We start from the raw sequence: 14,427 nt of genomic DNA, 5'->3' as shown, positions 1-14,427 counted from the left end.
ACTTGATGGTGCTTGACTCGGTTTAAAATAAGGGAAAGTGGAAGACACCACAATACCTAGGACCGTGTCGATGGACTGGTGCACATCCCTGTCCCATAATGCATAATAATTAATCACGTCTTACAAATACCCACAAGTTGCACTTAGTATTATAGCGAGCTATATCGGGAATCAGACGTTCCTTTTTTGGCCACCTTGTCATGTGATCAAATCTAATAGTGATTTAACTGATGATCACGATCCCTCGTTATTTATATTCCGGTACCGCTATCACCGTTGCGATCCACGTAATGCAGTAATTCTTAAGTCATTTTTCCTTAATATTTAGTTTGTCGATAAATATAATTATGCAAATTTGAAAACAGTTCTTGTTGAAGTTATTTTCTGCAAATGCAGTGCGCGCTGTGTTAGTTTAATATTTATGAACCATTACTATAAAAAAAGAATTAGTTATTGGAAAACAAAAAATGATTCCACCTTAGACCATTTTCTTCGATTTTCAGGATTTCGTAAATTTAACAAAAATAAGCAGAAGTCAATGCTCCTTATGAGCAGTCATTGTAGGTCATTGTTTTGCAAGCAAAAAAACTGACTGCTATCTAACGTTAATACAAGTAAACAAACAGCAGACACAAAATATTCCAAAATTTTATGTTAAAGGTATCAATCAAGCACAACATTTAAAGCTCGACCTAAATTTGTGATCTAATTTTAAAGTTTCGACAGTCAAAAGTAATTGTGTAGCATCAGTGTCTCCAAATTTATTCGCTGCGGTAAAATTAAACCCTTCCCTGCTATTTGGTCCTTAAAGCAATATAAATGCAAATGTGTCACGAGAAGTTGGTTAGTTAACACTCAAATTAATGTTACTGCTACGAAGAGCAAGTGACGCGAATGTAACTGTTGAGTTGCGTGCTTTTGTGCTTGGATATGGCTGAGCGCGCACCAAAGTCTTTCTGATCTGTATGTACGCGCTCATTTGCACACCCTTTTTATGTACCCGAAGTGTTACCTTGCTAGCTCACTCATCTGCGCTTACAAAACTGCTGACGCAAATCGCGCTCTGGTTAATCACCCATCCTGTCTGCTTTATTTTTACTTTGTTTATCCGCAACTTTTCCCCACACTTGCACTTAACGCAATGATAAACAAGCAACGCATTCTTAAAATCCTGCTTCACCACCTTAGGGAACTATTTTGGTTGAATTACTCCTCACGAATTGGAACAAGTGATTTCCAGTGGGTCTTAAAACTATGCGAAGTCTGAATTTGGCGTCAAAATGGTGAATTATTCGTTCTGATAGTTGGAAGGCAACTGATCAAATTCTTATTTGAACGTTTCCTGGCATCCACCTTTATCCAACAAATTTTGAGGCATGAGGTGTGATGCTTTTGCCAAACGATGCACAAGTCTTTCAAAAAAGGGTGCAGGTGAATAGATCTGCTATGAAATATGCAAATATATGAGTTGAAACATACTCCAGTCATAAACGCGTATTTGTATCCTCGAAATCGCTCATGGAGATGGCTTCAATATTGATATTATTCAACTGTAAGACTTCTGATTTTATTAAAAGTAGACACAACGAATGTCGAGGCCAAGCGCCTTGGGAATCTTTGTGTAAAATGCGTACAGAAATCATTGAACCCGAAGCAATTTATTATCGGACATCCAAAAAACAGTGGCTACAGCTATAAAACCCGACAAATTAGTATCCATTTTAAGACAATTGTAATGAAGCTTTAGTTCAATCAACTTAGAGATACAGTGAAGGCACGATCCTGTTGCCTTATTTTCGGATGCCATGCTGATACTTTTAGTGTTCTTCATGTCACCTCATTTGTTATCCCACCAGCCCTTCAGTGTATTTATAAGCAAGCTATGCGGCAGCTAAAGAAGTTTGTGACGTATTTAGTATTGGAATTCGAGTAATTTTAGAATGCTTTTCGGAACAAATTTTTCATTAAAATCCTCATCATCATTAAAGAATCTGCATTCCCAAACAAGATGCAAGCCTGTTGTAAATTCAAATTTCACAAAACATTTCATCTCCACAAGGAAACAACCCACCTACAACCAAATACGTTTCCACCGCATTTCTATTACCCATCTGTCCATTCTATTCCAATTGTGATAATGTTATCAGCTAATGCAAATACCACAAAATAGTTGAAATTATCACTTGAAATACAAATGTGTTAGATGAATAACTAGTACAGTTACATTTTATTCAAGGATAAGTTCTGCAGTACGTGTCGTGAGTTGTGTCGTCTGATGTTTGTAGGGCTATCACCCCAATGACCAATTCACTAGTCTTACCTGTTTCCAGGAAAAACAGGGAAGAATATCTTCTTACACGCCTTTGAAGGCCTCGTAGTGAAATGAACAGATATATCACTGCCCTAATTGTTTGTCAATCAGCCAGTTAACAATTTATAGTGAACAGTTGTGGCTTTATTGTAGGGAGGGCTCGGACACCGATTGTAATTGTGCTAATTGCTGAATACAAGATTAAGTGAAATAATCGTTTTCTTTATCAACACTTGCCCTGGCAATTGTTATTTGAATAAAAGACATTTTGGTAGATTTCAACCTTTATAATGAATCAAGACTTTGAATTATAGGCAAATTTAGCATACTTGCTTAACAGTTATTATTGTTGACATTGGAGCGATAATTTAAAAAGGTTTTGCTTTTTACCATAAATTGCGCTATGCTGCGGTATAATGCTGTGCTGACAGAAAATAGCTTTAGTTATACTAAACGAGCCATGTAGAATGAGCCATCATCAAGTACCCGAGGTCTGATTTTATCAGTTCGTTAATGCACGTGCATAAAATATTCTAAATTTCTAAACAGTTTAGAAGTTTGGTAAGAAATCCAACTGGAAATTGTCTGATGAGCTCAACATTACGACTACATTGTATTTGGCTTACGTTGCTAATGTTAACACCCCATCATCCCTCTTTTGAACTTATGCTAAATTCTAGCCAGAATCAAATATCTCAGCGCCTTTAAAGAGGACTTAAGTTTTGAGTTAAATATACCACAAATATTGGAATTTAAAATATGTATTTCTTCCGAAAAACCTCTTTCGTCGCCACATACCATATCTTTGTTCACGGAACCCTATGGGGTTGTCATTATCGGACATAAAAGACACCATAATTTTCAAGCTTGCATTATGGAGCTAAGCTTTTGAAGTACTTCCAACTATATTTTGTTAACCTTGAACTCAAATTATGTTCTTGAAAAACACATTGTTGATTCACAAGAAGCTTTTTGATAACGCGTTGACTCATAGCTGGACCTAGCGCAACATCACATGTGCCGGCTAATATGTTACCAATATAGACGACAATGGTTTATTATATTTCACTTCTCTTTCTAGCTTATGAAACTTTCGTCTATTTAATCTGACCAATTTAATAGGCAGCGTATTTCTAAATTGTCACCTTACTTCAATCTGAACTTAAATTACTCATTGTAATACGAGGAGACAAAAAATTTCGCCTCTCCAGTATTTGCTGTCTTCTTGATGTCCAACTTGAAAACACCCTGCTTTACTACCATCCAAACGAAAATAGATAAGTATAATTGAAAACCTTGTTCGCTACAATACTAAAATTGTTCCTATTTAATAGATCCCACTTTCTAAACAGGAGATGGTATTGGGTATCTGCAGTGAGATTTCGGAGAACTTTGAATTAAAAGGCTGTATAATTTAAACTCAAATTTGGTAATATTTGCTTAAGTTTTAGTGCATCTTATATAACCTCAGGTAGACAATGGTTATCTTTATTGCATTGAAACACCTACGGGAAAGGCAGATAAATAGGTAGACTGTGTTTTATGGGAAAATATTACCTACATTTCGGACTTTTAATATGATAACTTATATTTATACAGTTTATTTCTTGCGCTAAGCAATCAGGCAGAAAAACTCACAAGAATAAATCCCATGGTTCTTTTTAAATTTCATAACCAAATCACTTGATGACTCGCTACTTGTATTAACAAGTAGACACATTCTTACGTAACAAGCACGAATACATTTTCCATTATTGTTTCTAAGAAATATGCGTTATCAAAAGGGCTTCAAATTTGACATCCTAATCATAAATTCGGGTAACAATTTTTTTGTTTGCTTGTTGCGCCCTTCTTGTTTTAAGCAACCACTCGCACAATACAGAAGAATCAAACTCGTAATTCCTTTTTCCGCTATACACTTCAAGCCAGCAGTTTTAAACAATTTTGATGGTCTAACAGTACGATTAGTTATGTGAAACTAATCATAATCCGCTTTATATGATGAAAATTAATGTAATGTTTGGTAAGGGGCCGCGCTTGATATGGTGAAACATCTTACCAACGGTTCCATGTGGCATCAAATTGCTGCTCTTTGAAGAATATAACAGCTATTATTTACCTACTAATGTATTAAACTTTAAACAATCAATTGAATCTTAAGAAGCCGAAATTGTTATGGTCCCATGAGAAGTCGGCAATCACGGCAAATCAAGACAGTTAATAGCCACAATGCCCACTAGGTTGTGTTCTTAATATCTATTAATTTGCCCAAACATTCATATGATCTAAAAATTCGGGAAAAAATAGTGGTTGTAGCAATTACTATAACCTCTTTTACTGGCAAGTTACGATGACAGCATTTTCACAATGATCATTGTGTCGCCATTGCACGCGCTTCATGTGTTTTAAAATATACGGCATATTTAAAAAGCAGATGAATAATTTAGAATTGGAATAACCGGCCTGTAAAGCGCAAAATTCCCGTATTACGTGATTTTAATTAAAATCTACCTCTAGTAATATTATTTATGCAAGCATGCTAAATAAAGATCATTCCTATCTATAAAATTTTAGAAGAGCTTTCCAATGAAAGCTTTGCCAACAAATTTTTTGCATTTGCAATACTAGATCTTAATGGATCCATAGAAGTAAACTGGATCAGTGAGAGAACGATCAGGAAGTAAAAAAACGCCGATCTTATACGCAAACGCTGCAAAAGGCCACACAGACGCAGTATTAGTTGAAAGTTTTAACTGCGTATGATGCAACGCACAAAGCAAGTTAAGGACACATTGGCGTGGGAATGATTACGGATAAAAGGCGCATTTCTCTTGCCGGCACTTACTCCGACGTGTCATGCTCACTGGAGGCGGTGGAGGCAGTGGTTGTGGTTTCAGCGGTCCCTCCCGCGATTTTACCTCCTCGAGCGCTGAGTAAGTTCTCCACTCCTCTTCTTGTCGTTATCATCACCACGGATTACTGATTTCCAGTGTTTTGTGGTTTCATGAAACTAAATTTTAATTAGATAAGTTTAGCTGATTGCTAATATTGTGCTTGTAATGAAACGATTACCACCACATGGTGTATTGAGTCCTCACCTTTCTCCATCAATAATGCATTTGACAAAATTTACTTTCTAGGCCGATGTTTAGACAGCCAACGTGCTTTTGTGGTTGTTGTAATATCCACCATAACTCTGCTCAATCTGGAAAGAAAACATTAAATGGAGGGATGAGCAATATCTCAAGCCAGCAGTCACAAGTACTCACTTTTCCCGATTCCAAAGCTCCTGTGGGTATTTATTATTCTTATTTCTCCTCCATCCTTAAAAGCTCTAGTAAGCGATTTCCTCTCTATTTTTCACTGCTAGCTTTCGAGTTTTAACGAAGGTAGACGAATCAGTGTTACCTCGTCAAGTGCGAACACTTGGGAGGCAGATTTTCAACGTTGCGGTCATTCGGAATTTAAAAGCAATGAGGTGATTTATTGTGCAAATATAGCTGTCTCAGAACCCTAACGTTTTTAAAAATAATAATTTTGGGGGTAAAAATATTGCTTCCAGTGAGTTATTACTAAAATAAAAATGCCTTTTAGATACAGCAGCAATCGATGAGCCAAATGTCTCAACAGCACTGTTGTTTTCCTCCGATCATAAGTGGAGGAAGTGTAGAAATCGTTAAGGTTGGTGAAGGTATGTGTACATTGCGAATGAGTTTGGTGAAAATAATGTTGGTCGCTGCTAAACAAATTTCTTCAATTTTAGGGCCTCCTCTTACATGGGCTGATCTTCAAAGACACGGTAAATTATTTTAAAATTATTCAATTTAATGATACAGATGGAAATAACTACAGAAAAGTTTCTATATAAGGAACCTTTTCGTTTCCCGATGGAAATGAATGGCCAACGCGCATGCATTCACAACGACCATCGTCAATCCAGCAAACAAGTCAAGCATCGGCACAGAAATGTCCTCCCTGGAGGGCATTCACTATGCATGAATCCAAACGCACGCCTATCTCTGAATACAGCAACTGGTCACAAAGAAAGAAGTCCACACAACAAGTACACGAGCTGCCTCACGACTTCATGATCTATAAATCATCACCACCGTCTGCAGCTCAAGGAACTTCCAAGCCCATGGCTTCTGAATCGGGGTGTTTCTGTGATCAAGCAAAACTGGCCACAACCACCGCCCAAACAGAAAGCCCTATCATCCACCAACAGCATCATCATCACCCAATACTAATGGCTCCACATGCATGCAGTCTGTGTTCTTGTGGTGGCCAAAATTTCAGTACTGAGCCCTGGCAAGCCGCTAGCGATTCCAGTGGCGGTGTACCACTGGGGCCTATTTCTGAGGTTCAGCAAAAGAAATACAGTTTGCCTCCCGCCAGTCACCATTCACCCGAGCAACGTACTAGCTATCGCACTAAACGTCTATACTGAATAACATCTCTTATGCTCATTTTAGGAAATACTCAGCGTTTTATTTTAATGTCCGTGATTTAAGATCTACAATTGTATTGTTGTTGAATTTTATTTTATCGGGTGTTTTTGGCGTAGGTCAAAAGCGGTAAATGAATAGCCATTCATCGCTCTTAGCGGAAAAATAAAAGTCGCATCAGCCTTTTAATTTGTTACAAATTTTTATTTCAATGTTTTAAATCAAAAAAATATGGTAGTGAAGTGTGCGCATTATGTGATTGTCAAATAAAGAAGACGGCTTTACTCACTTGTTTCAAATAATTTGCTTGTTCACAGGTAGTAGCCATTTCAACTGGCCCGAAAAATAAAATTCTAAAGATGTAAAATGGATTTTTGCAAACAAAAATTGCGGAACTTAATGGGATCTGCCTTGTTTTTAAGTGGATGATGAAATTTGGTCGAAAAATCCACGTCGATAAGTTTGCGCTTGATCCGAATCTGTTTGTACTTCCCTCAAAAGTCCACCATCTAATACAGCGTGTCATAAAGCATCAAATAGGAATACCCTTTGCTATTCTAATTGCTGCTAGCTTAAAATCGTAGCTGGAAATGCAAACCAAACGAGTTGACCTGTGTATGGTCATTTTCAGGCAAATCTCCCTTGTGATTAATTTCCACATCCTTTTTCAATTTTAAATGAAATCATAAAAATGTTTATGTATTTCGTTTTACCGACAAAAGGCCCAAATTTTCTTTGGAATTATAACAAGGAAAACCAGAAAGCGGTAAATATGTTTGTTGCGAAACGTTATTTCCACGGAATTGAATAGTGGAATTATTCGAAGGAGGGCTGATAACTTCATACATTGCAAAAAATTCAAATAATAATCGTTTATTAAAGTTTATTACAATGAATAGAAAAATCAAGAATATTTTCCATATGACAAATGCTTTAAAACCTTAGGATAAAGTAACTCGAAATTCCAATTCACACGGATAGTCTAGTGTCAAAGAAACTCGAATGTAGTATAGACAGTAAGGTCATGCTTTGTGGTGTTACATAATAAAAAGAATGGGGGCTTTCACCCCAGTGACCAATTTACTAGTCTTACCTGTTTCCGGGAAAAACAGGAAAGAATATCTTCTTGCACGCCTTCGAAGGCATCGTAGTGAAATGAACAGATACATCTCGGCCCTAATTGTTTGTCACTCAGCCAGTAAACAATTTGTGGTGAGCAATTGCGTCTCCACTGCACAACGCTCAAATTAAGCATCCATTTTAAAGATGAACTGGTGCACTACGTGTTTGGTGGATGTTGTGTTTAGCGAAGAATCATTCGGAATAAGAAATGATACATTGATACATTCAACGAATCGCGAACAGCAATATTAGCACAATCTTCTCCATTTCTTGTTATTGGAGTAGTAATACACCTCGCATCGAGGAATGCATCACTACAGTTGAATCGTTTAAGTCAATTCGTTTTGTTTCTTTGCAATACTCTATGCCATCCCACACTGCACCTTCTCCGTGTGACACATCAGCACAGTTGACAGGAAGCCATTTCCCCTTTAGCTTTGGAATGCGAGTTCATTCGATTCGTAAAGCCGACATCTAAGATAGCGCCTGTCAGTTACTTTTAACTGCCGCTTGATGGTGCCTGACTTGGTTCAAAATAAGGGAAAGTGGAAGACACCACAATACCTAGGACCGTGTCGATGGACTGGTGCACATCCCTGTCCCATAATGCCTAATAATTAAACATGTTTTACAGACGCCTGCACCTTGCAGCAAGTTGTTACATTGACCTCGGTTCAAAACTGCAAGTCGTTTTTACCATGTAAATTTTTCTTTGCAGCATTGTTCAATTGAGTAGGTTTCTTTCATTTTACTTCACGGCACCATCTTTTATGACTTTCACCTTAGTTAATCTTTCCGACATAACACTAATCTAAGGTATGTCAAAATTTCCACAGACCTTTTTAATTTGTCCATGATAATTTTGGTTTTGCATGGTTGATTTTATACAAAGATTTGTTAATGTCGAGGTTTGCCTATAGCTATCAGAATGTCTATAATAGAACAATTTTTGGTTAAGTTGTATATTTATTTACTGAAGCTAGTCATTCCTCCTAGAGTGAGCTAAAATTTTGGTGATCATTCCATATTTGATCTTTATTTCTGAATCTTTAGAAATCTGTTGCATTTTATTAGAAACCTCGTTGTCATCAAACATGAATAATATTTGGAATTTAGAGTTTATTGAGAGCTCTGCATGTGAATGATCTTGTACTGACATAACTCCTCTAAGTATTTTGCAAAAACTTTCAGTTTATTGCAAGTATAAGAAACAGATTTTGAATTTTGCAAAAATTAAATGAATGAATCACTTATTTTGGCGTCAATACGAGCGTAAGAGACATTAACAAGTGAAAACGGAGATGTCATAGATGAAAAGTTGAACGTTTTCACTTAGCAGCATCCATACCCACCGCCATAACGGTAGGGTGCAAATGGACCAGTGTTGCTCCAACCATGAGGCGGCGCAAAATTGCTTCCGCAAGTTATCCAAGAACTAAAGAAATAAGCAGGATGCATTGCTAAGTGTTTAATTTGATACAACTTACTAAACAAATAACAGACCGAAATTTCTACATATATAAAATTGTCGCATTTCTACAAGTATTTTCTGGAGCATAATTTGGAACCGCAAATTCAAAGTTGTAACTTACTGTCCTGGAAAGAAACCACAGGGATCTGTTACATAGTCGGAACAGACGGTTCTGCAACAGCAACCGCAACTGCAGTTCATAATGTATTCTTAATGTCGGTTTCGTCCACCAGACGAGGAGGATTTAAATACTTTTCGGTTAAGCCATAACGCGCAATTCTTAATCTTGAAGTGCGTACTGTCCTCATATTTGCACATTTCCGCAGATTAACTGGGTTTTTCAAAGTGAACTCCACATCCGTATGCGTATTTACAGCCAGTCATCGTCAGCAAAAAAGTCATTATCTTTATTATTTAAAAACAAGTAAAATATGCAGATAAGCATACAAAAAACCTTTTGTCCTCACTATTTAACACAATCGACTTATTCTTAAAGATGTTTTATAAATGCCGCCGGTGATTGAATAAAGGTGTTTAGTTGATATTTTAACCCAACTTTTTATTTTATTTATTAATCAGAAGTAATTTTGATGGACAATAGGTACAATTCCAAAAAGTGAGTAAAGTTTTTAGTAAAGGAAATGCTTTGTTTGTACTAAAGCCTATGTGTTTTCCCTTAAAATTGTAAAATTATTTCACACATTCCCGTAGTCTTAAGTGGTTCTTTAATCGCAAAAATAGTTCAAAGTTGTGGGAATTTTAGGGATCATTTGAGGTAGAGAAGTCACAATTTAGTCCTCAAGATGAAAACTTGTTCTCGTGGAAAATACATTATCTGTCTGATATACTGGGTAATTCCACTTTAATTTTACGCAATTTTTTTACGGCAATTAAATTTTATTTAAAACTAAAGCATTAGTTAGGCATACTTTCTTCAGTAAATTTCAATAGCTGATTTCTAAATAAATTAGTCTGCAGAATTATGTGGTTATTGTATTTTTCTATTATGCGGCAGACTTAATGCTAAAATAACAAATGTGCCTTCCGTAAAATCTCTAGACAATATCTATGCTTATGCATTTAAATTTGTAAATAAAGTTACTTTGTTTTGGGAATTATGTTCAAATGCACCCCACAAGGTATTTGCCTAAGTGTGTATTTTGAATCATTATTATACATTTTTGAAGGTATTCGTCATCTTAAATTCAAAATATTTGACTCTTGATCAGCTTTTCTCCTTCCTTTCTATACATTGATAGCATACTATGCCAAATACTTTATTATCTGACTGTCTGAATTATCAAACACGATCTGAAGTCCTAGATAGTAAAGGTAGCAATAATTATGCAATTCCGCTTGACAAACTATTCTTATGAATTGAGAAGTCCCCAAAGTAATTCAAATGACAATTTTATTAGTTTTCAATGATAGTAACTTAACACAACCTATTTCTTACCAATCCTGAAACAAACTGATGAGGAAGAATAGTCGTAATGACAACTATCCATTTTCGTTACAATTGCCGTATGTGTTTAGTCACTTCATCATTTACTTAGGCATATTGAAAAAGGTTCTGTTTATTTATTATATTTTCCGTTTTTTTGTATTATCAAACAGAAACGGTGGCTAGCGTAAAACCAACTTAGTAATAACAATCAAAAACGAAATTACTTAACTTGGCATTTACCACCACTATTAATAATTAATACAGTTGAATATGGGAAACTCCTCCGCAATAACAGTTAAATGCTAACAAAGGGGTTATTTTAATAACAAGACATAACTTGAAATTGTCATCTAGGTGCGCAAATCCGTGTGACCCCGAACAAGAACGTTTTTCCTTAGTTAGCCGCAGATGCAAAATGCGCAATTTGTCCTCTTAATAACGAACTCATTAATAAATATAAAAAGGCTCCTTTTGAAGCTTTGCTTAATTTTGCTTGCCTGCGTTTTTATCGACACAAACATGTGCAGCACCGGACAATGCACTCGCCTTGGCGCCGACCCTAATGTAGTTTATCCTGTCAAGTACGTCCAGTTATACATTGTAATCGCGATTTTGATCAAAAAGAAAGTCTCTCTCATTATGTTTTATTGGTAATCCTAGTAGATTTTTGAAACGATCGCAGTTTGGAATTTAACTGAAAAATAAATCATGTATTCTATTCTAAAATATGGAGGTGGCATAAGTCAATCATAAATTCAACTCTCGATGGTGATTACCTACTTGTTTTACGATACTTTTACTTATGAATTCATTGAGATTGTTTGCATACGCACAAACTTAAAAGTCCCATTCCAAAGAAACCTAATTACAAATAGAATAAGTTCTTTAATTGCTTAATTTTCTTTGGCTGATAGGGCTACTACATGTTGTAAAACACGCTACACCGTGTTGAGACCAGAGTACTACGAATGTACTCGCTGCTATGAGACCTGCACGCCATGCAATGTGCCGTGCGCTCCAAACAACTCACCATGTGCTACTGCCTGTGGACCGCAAATGTGCTCTGGTGGCGGCTGTTACCGCTAGCTTTGGACTGCCTTTAGCTCAAACTATGCACTGACAAGCCTCTCAAAACTGTTCACATGGGTGCTAAATGCATTCCCTTTAAAATGTTTAAAAAACATATGCAATGAGAGCTTGTAACTTATGAAGTTCATTTCAGTTCTATAATAAAAATTTTGATCGTATTTAGACGATTGATCGGTTTCAATGCCATAGGTAAGATACCTGATGAGCAAGAGAAGACTAGCCCATACTAGCATTAAAGACGAATACTACATTTAATATCCGTGAAACTAACCAATGTGCCAAATCATTATTAATGATATCTCAAACTAGCCCTCCGATAAAATATCCCATTCAACTATTCTCTTGAAAAACCATTATTTAGGGAACTAGGTTTTCCCCTTAACAACGCATCCAAAGGTTTATACTCATCTTGTTGATTGGATCAAGCAACTCTCAAATCGTTATAAACATTCAAATGTAAAATAAGAAACAGAAGTTTAGTAAATTGTTTATCTTGCTGACTTACTTCAGGCAAATTTTAGCCATGCAAAGCTTAAAAGACCTCACAGCTTGGGGGGCAAATTGCGGAAATTAATTGCTTTTAATCCATTTAATTGTGGCTACAAAATCATTTAGGCGAAAATGACTTCATTCATAGATTTTTGAGACCCAAGCTGTACAAAATGAATAAACGAGGACTTTCATAATAGCAGTTTAAAGGACAAAATTCATCACTGGCATTCTAAATATAGAGCCATAAATGTATTGATAGCGATATTCTACTTCAAATATGCTTTCATGATCTAAAATATTTCATCTAAACAATAGTCAATGTTTTGGGATTGCGTCACATTTGTCAGACGTATTGGCGAATCCATCAATTTAATATCGCCAATGCACCCAACGAAACCTCCAATTTGCCCTTTTTTCTTGATCGTTGGATGCATTTCTTGCAAAAAGTGGAATTTGTCGATTATGGATTGTGGAGCACCCCCTAAAATAAGGTAGTTAAATAAAAACTTACCAACATAGGATGTTGCTCGATTGTAGAAGTGATTTGCAAAATGTAGGATGTTCATAGTTAAACAAGATTTCCCATTAACATAGACCCTCAATGCATTATGATTCCTAGCAGAGCATTACATTAGTTTTGAATGGTATACCTTGAAAGTGTGATTGTGTACCATTTCGCTGGTAAAAGCCTAGTACTTGAGAAATTCGACTGATAATTTACGAAGGACGAGGCGATTGGCCGATCCGGTGGCCACCCAATCGGAAGATCCCATATGTCTAACCCCAGCGACGATCCATTGCCTTGCATTCCCACGAAAATGCACTGAACCCTTGAGGTGCTTTCGAATTTTATCGTAAAAATGATTTCATATGAGTCACCTAACTTTGATTTACTTATATTTGCAGAAATTTTAAGCGTTGGGGTTAGTTTCCTACAAGCGCAAATGTTCACATTATTTTTGTGGGTCGCAAGACGTCTAGAGTGATTTTCGGTAACTTACGGTAAAATTGACTTGGGCTGCTCAATCGCAAGGAAACTGTATGCATCGAAGGCAATTCGTGAGTTGAACGCTCTTAATAAGTCTAAAATTGCGTATTTTTAACCAAATAGAGAATCTGCATACTTTTTTCACATTTTGGGCCTCCGAGACCAGCCTTACAAATGCATTTCCAAGTGTGAGATAGAGCAATACACTTTCCATTGAAACCACAAGGTGGAAATCGCTGAGCACATTCGTGCATTTCGCAGTTCACAATATTTACAAATTCAATAAAGTCTTCTACTAGGTCCACTCGCAGTCCATTTATTATTAGCTAAATAGTCAGTAAATATCACCCTATAATGAAATGTATTAAAAAAACCGCGCAATACGGTTTTCTTACACTCCAATTTTATATAGCAAAGTTATTAATAAAAAATGCGGAGCAATCGTGTTTACATATGACGTAGAAATTGGCACCAGGAATTTGATCAGTATACTGAGTTTTCAGCACGAAAAAAGTAAGTTGTGAAACATTTACGAACTGGTCATAAATGTAGGAATCTAATTACAGTTTTCACACTAATTCCAATGTATGGAATTGGTTAAAAGCAAGCTTATATTTAATAAAACAATCACTACAATGTATTAAGTAGATAAATGTGCATTAAAATCGCCTCAAATAAGTTAGAAACTAAAAAGCAGAAAATGAAAGTGGGTTAGGCTTAAATTCACAAATGCTGAAGAGACTTGACGTAAAATTTTCAAGTGATTACCCCTAGACAAACGTTTAGGATTATAAATTGCGGATCGCAGCCATCCAAACTTTAAAATAATAAATAGTTGCAGATATATAACATTAACAATAATTCTAAATTAAATTGTCAAAATTAATTTCAATCGCAATGTAAGTGCGTGATGATGAAGCAAATGGGCTGCATATAACCAAATGGGTAGAAGTTGTTGTGGTTGTTTAGCAAACGGAACTTATTCAAATTCATTAATAAAAGAAAGCAAAAAGATTTACGAAACATCGGGATGCACTTCACCACTTTTAAATGCTTGACGAA

General features: G+C 36.1%; 2 protein-coding genes across 2 annotated transcripts in view; one reads left to right on the top strand and one right to left on the bottom strand. All coding sequences in view use genetic code 11, as the record gives it.

Moving 5' to 3' along the window:
• Window positions 1–5,929: 5,929 nt before the first annotated feature.
• EGR_05838 (hypothetical protein) lies at window positions 5,930–7,058 on the top strand (the record flags this gene model as incomplete). The annotated part of the gene is made up of 4 exons (XM_024495087.1): window positions 5,930–5,992; window positions 6,148–6,374; window positions 6,784–6,885; window positions 6,938–7,058. 4 exons carry the CDS (start codon window positions 5,930–5,932, stop codon window positions 7,056–7,058), a joined length of 513 nt encoding a protein of 170 aa, XP_024350550.1.
• Window positions 7,059–13,374: 6,316 nt separating this feature from the next.
• EGR_05837 (laminin gamma-3 chain) overlaps window positions 13,375–14,427 on the bottom strand; it is a gene marked incomplete at both ends in the record, with an annotated part of 4,427 nt that continues 3,374 nt past the window's right edge. Inside the window, 2 exons of the mRNA XM_024495086.1 lie at window positions 13,375–13,460; window positions 13,502–13,691. Of these exons, the coding sequence (XP_024350549.1) occupies window positions 13,375–13,460; window positions 13,502–13,691 (276 nt within the window). The remainder of the gene's footprint in view (window positions 13,461–13,501; window positions 13,692–14,427) is intronic.

This window comes from Echinococcus granulosus, assembly GCF_000524195.1.
Source record: "Echinococcus granulosus chromosome Unknown EG_S00046, whole genome shotgun sequence".
NCBI classification, from domain to species: domain Eukaryota; kingdom Metazoa; phylum Platyhelminthes; class Cestoda; order Cyclophyllidea; family Taeniidae; genus Echinococcus; species Echinococcus granulosus.
The sequence above is the reverse complement of the archived record's forward strand: the minus strand, read 5'-3'. Positions and strand labels throughout refer to the sequence as shown.